Source organism: Cydia fagiglandana, chromosome 3 (genome assembly GCF_963556715.1).
Source record: "Cydia fagiglandana chromosome 3, ilCydFagi1.1, whole genome shotgun sequence".
Classification (NCBI taxonomy): domain Eukaryota; kingdom Metazoa; phylum Arthropoda; class Insecta; order Lepidoptera; family Tortricidae; genus Cydia; species Cydia fagiglandana.
In genome coordinates, this window is record NC_085934.1 from 3,921,784 (window position 1) to 3,933,899 (window position 12,116).

A 12,116-nucleotide genomic window follows, 5' to 3' on the forward strand; every position below is an offset into this window, starting at 1 on the left:
AGTGAATGTAAAGAATATTTTCAAATAAAAAACAGAAGTAAACGAAAGTCTTTTATTACACCACCGCAATCATCCTTAAAGCTAAATAATAAATAATTTCACTAAATTAAATTAAGTCTTTCGAGGCAATACATCAAGATAAGTCATTTCAGTCATTTGTCATCTTGTTGTACTTGCTAATTTGCTGTATGACTTAGTGAACTCTAGCGTTAGCGTGCGCCGAGCCGTACCCGTGCGTGTTGGCGGCGGAGTTGGCCACCCTGTAGGCCGCGTCCACGGCCTGCGAGCGCGCCGACGACACGGCGGCGAGGCGCGCGGCGTTGCTGGCACTGAAGGCCGACCCCGCCACGTTGGCGTCCGAGCGCGCCGACCCGAAACCATTGCTGTTGGCTGAAGACACGGCCGATCCGTAACCCAAGCCGTTGTTGGCTGTGGACTTCGCGAAATCAGCTCCGCCGTTGACGTCAGCGTTGGCGTTGGCAGAGCCGTAACCGGTGTTGGCAGACGACTTGGCCGCGCCGAAGCCGGCGCCGTGAGTGTTGGCCTGAGACTGAGCAGAGCCGTAGCCAGATCCTTGAGTGTTGGCGGCGCTCTTGGCGAAACCCGAGCCGTGGGTGTTGGCCGCGGAGTTGGCGGAGCCGTAGCCTCCGTTCACGTTGGCGTTGGCGTTGGCGGAGCCGTCCGACCCGTAAGTGTTGGCGGCAGAGTGCGCGGAGCCGGCCTGGTGCACGTCGGCGGTGGATTTGGCAGCGTTGAAGCCGTTAGCGTCAGCCTGAGCGCGAGTGTTGATGTGAGAAGGAGTGCCGTAGAGGGTTCCGAAGCGCCAGTGGATCCTCTTCTGGGGCGCAGGTGCAACTTTAGCGGCAGAAATCGCGCTGTCGTATCCGATGTTCACGGCTGCGTCGGAGGCAGCTAAGCCGATGTAGCCTTGAGTCTTAGCCGAGCTGATAGCGGAGCCTTGAGCGTTATCGGCAATAGAAGAGGCAGATCCATATCCTCCGTTAGTTTGAGCGTCAGCAGTCGCGTGGTTCGCCAGACCGCCATCAGCCTGGGAAGCGGCAGAGCTGTATCCGTTGCTCAAGCCTTGAGTCCGCGCGGCAGTGATGGCCGAGCCTGCACCTGAGTTCGCATTTGAGGAGGCTGAACCAAAGCCAGAGCCGTAGGTGTTGGCGTTGCTAGAAGTTCTGTAGCTGCCGATTTCTTGGGTGCGGGTGGATGAAATGGCGGATCCAGCGCCATTGGATGAAGCTGAAGCGATGGAAGAGTCGCTACCGTCGTTTATCAAAGCAGTGGACTGCGTGGACTGAGCGGCCGGGGCTTCGTAGCTGATCTCAGCGGGAGCAAAGTTCTGCTCATAAGAGATAATGGCAGCGGGGGCGGGAGCGTAGAGAATGGCTTCGCCGTTCTGAGCTTCGGCTATAGCCTTTGCAGATCCGTAGACGGGGACGGCGGGGGCGTTGTAGAGCTCGGCCTGGGCGTTGGCCTGGGCGGGGTAGACGAGATCGGCCTGGGCGGGGTAGACGAGGTCGGCCTGGGCGTTGGCCTGGGCGGGGTAGGCGAGATCGACCTGGGCGGGGTAGACGAGGTCGGCCTGGGCGGGGTAGACGATTTCGGCCTGGGCAGGGTAGACGAGGTCGGTGCGGCCTAGCTGGTTACCGGAGGCACTGCCGTAGGCCTGCGCGGAGCCGTCGTTCACCAAGGCTTCTCCGGATACCTGGCTGCCGAAGTTGTTGCTGTACGCCTTGCCGATAGCGAAGTTCCGCCCATCACGGATATAAAAACCTGGAATTAGAAATCGAGTTAGTTATAAAACATTTATTCATGACTTTAAAAATAAGTAATGTGAACAACATTGACCACAAAATATGAGGACGCAGTGACCACATGAGGACGAATAATTTAGTTCCAAAATCTGTTCACAAGACTATGCTTTAGATGCTAAAGATGCAGGCGGAATAACCAATATGTTAATTCCTTAGCTATTTTCATTTGATTATTTATTAAACAATTCGAAACTATCATATTGCACTATTTTTAAGAACGGTTTTTATGGCGGATTAAAAGAAATTAAGATATTAAATGTAATTTCAACATCGTTTACGATTGATTAATGTTCGCTTTTGCAAAAAACACGAATAATAGTACATTACTACAGAGGCCGGGACGAAAGGGGTTGCCGGCCGAAGACATATAGACGGCCGAGCGAAGCGAGGCCGGATAGGTCTGAGCGCGGGCAACCCCATTTCCCGCCGAGGTATGTATAGTGCTTTTCTCAAACATGCAATGAAATAAATAAAATAAAAAATCCACGAAACCCAAGTTTTATTTATAGAAAAAACTAAAAGTAAACTACACCCAAAATATAACCAACACGTACCTATATCATTATCACACGTTTTACACGAGTCGTTTATTTCTACTACCCGTATATTTTCATGTATCTTTGATTTTTTCGCCTTGTATCCGTCTGACTGTCGTTTTCGTCACATAAGTTTACATAGTCTTTCATGTTGATATCATGTTACACATACATCGTTGCTTTATGCATGGAGTAAATAAGTATAATTTCCACAGTGTTGACGAATTTGCAGTTACATTCATTTAAAATATGCCACAAAACTGTTTCTAATAAACTGTAAGCCATTTTTCTTAGTTTCTCAAATAATAAAATTGCCATAAGCAACCATTATACATACTTCATCTTTGACTTGGCGGCAGAGGCAGCAAGTTATTTAAAATCAATTCTGCTTACGCTGCCAATTCCAACACCTACGATTACAATTAATATTAATTTCATTATTTCGTCGGAACTCATATTAAAGTAAAAAAATCAACAACGCACCATAAATCCAATAAAACAGAATGAAAATTTTTCAACTCTACCTCCATAACAATTAAAAAAAATAACTACGCGTGTTTGAGTAGACCTTTTTACCGCTAACGTTTAGATGAAATATTTTAAATGTTTTTATTTGTGTAGTTAAATTTATAATTTAAAATTATAGAATTTGATTAATAATGTATTATTTATTAAGTTCATGTTGATTTTATACAAATAAAACTGAAAATTATAGCAAACATTGTTTTTTTTTTATAGGCCTAGTGGCAGTGTCTTTACGAACCATAAAGCAAATACAGCCTCTATTTTTTTTAATGGATGAATGCCACGATGCTGTGTCACAAATATCTGTGAAATGAAAATTAAAAAAGAGGACTTTGCCGGCCTAGGCCTGCAAGATTTGTATGAAATTCCATTAACGACCTTTTGTCCTAGCCGCACCTGAAACGTCATACTTCGCAGCCTATTATAAGGAACATAACATAAATATTTCATTGCATGTTTGAGAAAATATTTAATATTTGAAATTAAGCCCGTTGTTCGTTTATCAATTTCATCATGTTCTAAATTTTTGATTTTTGTTTTGTTTTTTTGTTTGTATGTATGTTAGTTTGTAAGGTATGTATCTATGGGCCTTAGTTGCCTGATAATAAATGATATTTGATTTGATTTGATATTTAAATTTTAACTAGTTATTTTTTTCCAAAAAGGTGCCCCTTTTAAAACCGTTTGGCTTACCGTTGTATAGGGCCGGGGTAGCGTGGCACAGGGCGAGGGCGGTCGCCACAACGATCAGCTTGGCTGCCATGGTGTGTTGTCGGGAGGACACGGGCGAGTGGATGCGGTGAGAGCATTTCTCCATGCTTAAATACCGCGCGCCCCTTCTCCAGCCATCTAGAAATGGTTGTAAAACTTACGGTAGATTAATGAGCGATGGTCGATCGCGATTTTGTAGATTTTCTTGACAGGATGGCTTTTGGCGGTGAGTGCGTTGAACTTTAGTTAAGGAACCGAGTACTTACCTAGGTACATGTCACATAAGTTAATAAAAACGTCCATAATATACCTACCTGAGGGCTGAGGGCCTACCGCGAACCACGTTAGACGTGTTGCTTCTCTGTCGCATTTGTAAATTCGTATTGTATAATAAGTGTACAGTCAAGGAATTTAAATTCCGACCCATTTCGTACTTTGTCACAGTGACAATCAATATGAAAGCCGCTAGAGACCTCATACGGTTGTCACTGTGACAAAGTACGAAATGGGTCGGAATTTAAATTCCTTGACTGTACTAACTACTAATATATCTATTTCTTCTATTGTTTATGATTAGAATTAGCGATAGCTAAATTTGTAATAAAACGTTTGATTTGGAGATAAGAATACTAGATTCTTTAAATAAATCACCTATTGAATATGTAACATAATGGATTCGGTGTTTCTGTTACAGTTATTTACATTTAAATAAGCCGGCCGGCTTTTTAACGTTTTCCTGTTACGTTACTAAGCCTTTAATATGTGTATATACAGTGAGTAAATCTAATACGGGCGATAAATTAAATCGGACATAGTATTCATTAGTCTAATCATGATGTAAAAGTTTTTTTTGAGTTGCAGTTCATTACGACCCCATAATTAATTTTTTTTAAATTTCTCAGCAGCAATGTACTGTAAACATGGTTGCGGTACCGAAATGTCAAATGTTCATTAGCAGTACAACAATAGCATTTACAAACTTACCTATCTGGGGGAACATTCACAATACATGTTAGCATTACACTGCGTTTAATGTTTTGTAGTTATTTTGGTAGATAAAAGTACTACTAGGCGTGTTAAAAGATATTAAAATCTTATTTATTTATCATGTTTATCAACAAGAAACTAACTTCATTTTAATCAGTCACGATGACAGCACTTGACGTGATTATTTCTAATCTGAGCAATAGACAAGCACCTTTGATAGCACACCCTTTTTGAAAATTCATCTAATATCAGTATTTCATAAGTGATTATTGTGTATTCATTTCGTATTTAATTTGCCTGATTTTTTATACCAGGATGGCGGAAAATAAGCATACGGCCCGCCTAATAGTAGTTGTACAGTTATTACCAAAATTATTTCGAGCATTAACTAAACCGTCTAAACACCACAAAACTTGGTTGGTACATTGTGTGAAAACGTGGCAAACTCTTTGGTGGAATTGCAAGTTTCTTATTTTATTTCAACTCTGATTTGACAATGTCAGTCGTTCGATTCAAAAGTAATCGTATGTTATTAAAATGCCTCTTTTAACAACTTTTACTGTTCCTGAATTAATGGACATGATTTTAATTTACGGTGAAACACTACAAAATGGTCATCGAGCGCTAGCTGTGTACAGAGAGCGATTGCCTCATCGGGTTGTACCAAGAAACGCTCGAGTAATTGTAAATGCGATACAGCGAGCTCGCGAAGGATTGCCCGTAACTGGAAGGGTGGAGGGGGCAAAACTAAATTCAGGTTTCTCAGAATTTGTATCGTTGTAAATTGTGTTTTTGTAGTTTTCTTTTTTAGTTGGTTTTCTTTGGTAAGTATTTCAGCAACTTCAGTACATTTCAGTTGTAATTTCAATGGGTCGTTATTAAAATGATTGCTTTAATAAGATTTTTTGATGTAATTTGATTTTAAACTAGGTAGTAATTTCGTCCGATAAAAAACATCATACTTATTTATTATTTACCCACTCATGACAGTTAATGACATTACATACGCAATAGGAGTTTTTGAAAGTAACTGTCGACGAGCGTTTAACGTGAGTGTGTTTGCATTACATTGCGGGCTGAATTATTTTGTATGGACAAAATTATTGTTGCAACTTTAAGTAAATGTTATCTAATTACCTTTACTTTGTCCTATACTAACCACCGTTAAGAGATTCGCCCGTATTAGATTTACTCACTGTATAAACTTAAAATTAAAATAAAACGTACTCTTTATAAAAGTATTGAGGCCTCGGAACCTTAATAATAATTGCTTTATAAATTCTTTTATGCACCGTTGTATAATAGCTACCGAATTTGTCATGAGCGAGAAGAAATCAAGCCCGCTTTTACAATTTACACGCTTAAGTAGATAAAATGTTCTAAAATTGACCATTGACCATCTTCTAAAACTGTTCTAAAATTACCGGCCTGGCCTAGTGGGTAATGACCCTGCCTGTGAATCCGACGGTCCTGGGTTGGAATCCCGGGAAGGGCATGTATTTGTATGATGAACACATATATTTGTTCCTGAGTCATGGGTGCTTTCTATATATATAAGTACCTAATGTATTTATCTATATAAGTATAGTATAAGCTTTGCTTAGTTTGGGGCTACGTTCAACGTTGATCTGTGTAAGATGTCCCCAGATCTTTATTTATTCTCTGAAGGCTGTGTATATCAGCCTTAAAAGTAGGTCAAACCCAGGCCCTAACGCGGTCAATCATGACTGAGCACATACACATAGATTAGATTAGATTAGATTAGATTAATTTATTTCTTATTGAAAATTACATGATATTTAACAATGTCATAAATGTCATAATGTTTCCAAATAACATAAATTCACAAAAAGATCGTCAGATTGTAAACAATAATAATAATCTATAAAATAATTAAAAAATAAGTAAAAAATATAAAACAATCAAATAATCATAATAAAAATTAAAAGTAATAGTCAAATACAGTAAAATAAAATGTCACAGAGCGTAATAAACATACTAAATACAATGTCAAATAGTTACCTATGTATGTCAAAATAAAGCGGTCAAAATGTATATAATGCTAGGGCACCCTAGTTAATCTTCTTCTTCAATTTAAGAGCTGGGCTCTTGTCGGTGCAGCGTGATGAAGATGTCTCCACCTTGGTCGGTCCAAAGCCAGCCCCTTTGTGTCCTGGTACGACACGGCCCCTACATGCTCCTTTACTTGGCTCATATAGCTCTTCCTTGGTCTTCCCCTCCCTCTCTTTCCATTTATTTTCCCTTCTATAATGTTTCCGATGAAGTGGTCGTGTCGTAGCAGGTGTCCTATCATTCTTCCTCTTCTATTTTAATATAATTAATATAATGTCAGAATAACTACCCTAATAGCATTTTCTTGTAGGGATTTTGTTGGGCCTTTGTTTACGTATTAGTTGGGCAACCGTTATATTTGGCCGTACGATTTGCTGGAGGGCCCTCGACAAAGGCCCTCCCGAAGATTCCCAACAGAGGGCCATAAGAGTAATTTTTTCGTTGGGCCTATTTAAATAAATCATACAATTATTCAACGGTGGTGGTTTTGGTTGGGCCTATACACATTTGTTTGATGGTTGGTTAATCGTTACATTTGGCCGTACGATTTGCTGGAGGGCCCTCGACAAAGGCCCTCCCTAAGATTCCCAACAGAGGGCCATTAGAGTAATTTTTTCGTTGGGCCTATTTAAATAAATCATACAATTATTCAACGGTGGTGGTTTTGGTTGGGCCTATACACATTTGTTTGACGGTTGGTTAATTGTTACATTTGGCCGTATGGCTTGCTGTAGGACCAACTGCAAAAAATTAAAAAAGGGCAATTTTTTCGTTGTGCTCCTGTTTGCAAATTCAACAATTACCCAACGGCAAGTCAGGTAGGTCGGTAGGTAGTCGTGCACCAGGTTGAAGGCCCAACACAGCTTGTCCCACAAAGGGCCAACATTGTAACTTTAACGTTGGACCTTGTGTAGGATTCTTACAATACTACCGTAGGTAAATAGTTGTGTAATTTATAGTGGGCCTACAGTCTAATTATGTAATGGGCTTTTGTTTACGAGTCCTACAGTTACCCTACGTTAGGTAAGTGGTTGTGTAATACGACGTTGGGCCCTTTGCTGATAAATATTACAATTACACTACGGTAGGCATTGGCTGTATCCACATGAAGGCCTTAGGCAGCAGTTGTTGTTAATCTTCTCTGTATCGTTCCAATTTTAGTATATGTACTGCCGAAGCAAGTACATTTACTATACACTCTAATGTGTATATATACTAACCGCACTTCAAAACTTCGTAAGCGAGATTTATGTTTTTTGAGATTTAAATTGAGAAAATGTTGGTAAAATACAATTTTTTAAATTTATGTATAAATTTTATAGTTATAGCTATTAGATTTATAAGTTACTTTAAAAAAATATTATGATTATATCCGGAATAATCGAGAAAATAAGTATAACTTCGATGTTTGGAGACAGTAACGCCATCTAGTGAGCCACAAGCAAACTCAACTGGTAGCTATTTTGATGACGTCACGCAGCCCCTGGCCTCTGTTAAAATGCTCGCGTGATATTTATTTGTTTGTTTATGGTGTTATACTCTGTCAAGCCATTTCCGTCATTAGAAAAGAGCGACAAATTTAAAAAATGTAGGCGTGAAGGGTTATCGTCCCATAGAAAATTAGAATTTCGCGACCTTTTCTAGTGACAAACTTGCTTGACCGGCCATAGTTATAAATGCGACATTAGTCCTCACTGGGCCATCGAATGATATCGTTGATTAGCCAACGTTACTAAAATACACAAAGGCCCATTGTTGGGCTTCAGTGCCACTGTCAATGTTGGTAAATGCGATATATGCCATCATTGGGCCAAAGAATATTATCGTTGATTAGCCACCGGTACCAAAATACACACAGGCCCATTGTTGGGCATCAGTACCACAGCCAATGTTGGTAAATGTGATATTTGTGCTCACTGGGCCAACGAATGTTATCGTTGTTTAGCCACCGGTACCAAAATACACAAAGGCCCATTGTTAGGCGTCAGTGCCACAGCCAATGTTGGTAAATGCGATATTTGTCATCAATGGGCCATCGGATAATATCGTTGATTATCCAACGTTACCAAAATACACAAAGGCCCATTGTTGGGCATCAATGCTACAGCCAATGTTGGTAAATGCAATATTTGTCGTCATTGGGCCATCGGATGATATCGTTGATTAGCCAACGTTACCAAAATAAACAAAGGCCCATTGTTGGGCATCTGTGACACAGCCAATGTTGGTAAATGCGATATTTGTCATCATTGGGCCATCGGATGATATCGTTGATTAGCCAACGTTACCAAAATACACAAAGGCCCATTGTTGGGCATCAATGCTACAGCCAATGTTGGTAAATGCGATATTTGTCGTCATTGGGCTATCGGATCATATCGTTGATTAGCCAACGTTACCAAAATAAATAAAGGCCCGTTGTTGGGCATCAATGCCACAGCCAATGTTGGTAAATGCGATATTTGTCATCATTGGGCCATCGGATGATATCGTTGATTAGCCAACGTTACCAAAATACACAAAGGCCCATTGTTGGGCATCAATGCTACAGCCAATGTTGGTAAATGCGATATTTATCGTCATTGGGCCATCGGATGATATCGTTGATTAGCCAACGTTACCAAAATAAACAAAGGCCCATTGTTGGGCATCAGTGCCACAGCCAATGTTGGTAAATGCGATATTTGTCATCATTGGGCCATCGGATGATATCGTTGATTAGCCAACGTTACCAAAATACACAAAGGCCCATTGTTGGGCATCAATGCCACAGCCAATGTTGGTAAATGCGATATTTGTCATCATTGGGCCATCGGATGATATCGTTGATTAGCCAACGTTACCAAAATACACAAAGGCCCATTGTTGGACATCAATGCTACAGCCAATGTTGGTAAATGCTATATTTATCGTCATTGGGCCATCGGATGATATCGTTGATTAGCCAACGTTACCAAAATACACAAAGGCCCATTGTTGGGCATCCGTGCCACAGCCAATGTTGGTAAATGCGGTATTCGTCACCATTGGGCCAACGAATGTTATCGTTGTTTAGCGAACGGTAGCAAAATACACAAAGGCCCATTGTTGGGCATCACTGCCACTGCCAATGTTGGTAAATGCGATATTTGTCATCATTGGGCCATCGGATGATATCGTTGATTAGCCAACGTTACCAAAATACACAAAGGCCCGTTGTTGGGCATCAATGCCACAGCCAATGTTGGTAAATGCGATATTTGTCATCATTGGGCCATCGGATGATATCGTTGATTAGCCAACGTTACCAAAATACACAAAGGCCCATTGTTGGGCATCAATGCTACAGCCAATGTTGGTAAATGCTATATTTATCGTCATTGGGCCATCGGATGATATCGTTGATTAGCCAACGTTACCAAAATACACAAAGGCCCATTGTTGGGCATCCGTGCCACAGCCAATGTTGGTAAATGCGGTATTCGTCACCATTGGGCCAACGAATGTTATCGTTGTTTAGCGAACGGTAGCAAAATACACAAAGGCCCATTGTTGGGCATCACTGCCACTGCCAATGTTGGTAAATGCGATATATGTCGTCATTGGGCCAACGAATATTATCGTTGTTTAGCCAACGGTACCAAAATATACAAAGGCCCATTGTTGGGCATCTGTGCCACAGCGAATGTTGGTAAATGCGATGGTGGGCCAATACAAAATTATTGTTGGCTACGGAACGAACCTCATCCCAACGTTTTCCCTACCGTTGGCACCGTGGGCCCCAACGAAAATGCTACTAGGGTAATAATATTGCAAAGTCAAATTAAAATAAAATTCCAAACAAACAGCTAAAAACAATAAGAAATAAAAACAATAAAACATAAAATATAACAATGTCAGATTAAATTATAATAGAAAAATATTTACATTTTAATCGCGTTTCATGTCAGTGTATTCTTTAACAGAATACAGCGATTTTGTGATTAACATTTCTTTGAGTCGGCGTCCAAAAATATACCCATCGTACCTACAGTAATAATACTAATAATTTGATCAAGGATAACCTATACAAAAGGTCCATAATTGCCGCTGTCTGAACAACGGTTTCATCAGTTTTGAATGACACCTAGCGGTGTTTGGGCGTGTAATCAACAACCAGGCAAATCGTGCTTAATTAATACATATAATTAAAACACTGGCCGTCACTTCACTGTTGCGTGTTTGACCCTTGGATTCTTAGTAGGTACCTAACCGTTTAACTGAGTTATAATATTTTTATAAATACCTATGTTGCCCGTTGCTTAAATGTTAATTTTCGAGGTCGAGCATTTATAGTCGTATACCTAAGCATACTGTACGCATCTGGCAGATATCAAATGTTATGGGCATACCATACCCCGGGGTTGCACCCAAAGGTGTGAGAATGTTTTAAACTAGCAAAAAAATTGATGAAAACTTAAAAAACAAAAATAATTTTAATATTTCTAAGTACATTTGGAGCTCGACTGCGATCGCCAACCCGCCTGCCAAGCGTGGCGATCGATTATGGCATTCACCCCCCATAAAGGGGGAGACCTATGTTCAGCAGTGGACGTCTTATGGCTGAGATGATGATGATGATGATGACATTTGGAGCTTACTAGAATTTTTAATTCATAGTTTGGTAACAATTTTCAATTTACGTAACATAGAGTAGTTTTAAATACGTACGCGAAATCATTCCCGCACCCAAAACCCTAGGATATGTATTTACTTATGTGAGTTTTATATACAGACGAGATATGATATACATATTATGATTATTGGATTATTATTTATATGATATATTTATCTGAGATATTTTATTTATAGTAGATATTTCTACTATTTACCATAAACAAGTCTCTACGTGTAGGTATATAAAATGAAATGCTGTTGCTAGTCGAACCTTATACTCATTTTAGGATGTAAATTATAACGGGCAGGACCCGTGAGAAATACATAAACGCGATAAAATAGATTAAAGTAGTCGTATTTCAATTGACATCCGGCATAAAACACACTATACATATAGCCATGAAGCTTATTAAAGTTATGTTTCCTTGATATAATAAAAGGAAAATTCAAAGTGAATTTATAGTTCGTTTTTTTTAGCATTAGAAAGAACTCCACAGAAGCAAGCGTGCAGTTTTTATCAGGTTCTTTAATTGTTAATAATTATTGATTTATCTAATGTAGCATGGTCAATACATATAATTTACTTCAAATTATTACCGCTAAAAGTGCCGGATTTGGAACCACAAGCTTACTTCTGCGAAGTTCTTTCTAATGCTAAAAAAAACGGACTATAGACCAGAGGAATATTGTCAAATTAAATTATGTAGTCAGTACATTTATGGCCATCTTTCGACACAAAAGATTAAAACTATTAGAACGCCATTTGACTTTGATCCTTATTTTTTCACTGCATGATATGTGTTAAATTTGTTAAATGTCAAAAAGT

The 12,116-nt window shown here is 39.8% G+C and overlaps 1 protein-coding gene across 1 annotated transcript; it reads right to left on the minus strand.

Annotated features, from left to right (window-relative positions):
- Positions 1-193: 193 nt before the first annotated feature.
- LOC134680429 (ice nucleation protein-like) lies at positions 194-3,755 on the minus strand. The gene is made up of 2 exons (XM_063539560.1): positions 3,554-3,755; positions 194-1,782 (listed from the first exon to the last, which is right to left on the minus strand). The coding sequence occupies exons 1-2, from the start codon at positions 3,699-3,701 to the stop codon at positions 194-196; spliced, it is 1,737 nt and encodes a 578-aa protein (XP_063395630.1). The 5' UTR covers positions 3,702-3,755.
- Positions 3,756-12,116: the final 8,361 nt, after the last annotated feature.

Coding starts and splice junctions, on each gene's coding strand:
- LOC134680429 (XM_063539560.1), bottom strand. CDS start 3,701: ATGGAGAAATGCTCTCACCGCATCCACTCGCCCGTGTCCTCCCGACAA. Junction 1,783..3,553: donor GCCAAACGGTTTTAAAAGGG/GCACCTTTTTGG, acceptor TTCTAATTCCAG/GTTTTTATATCCGTGATGGG.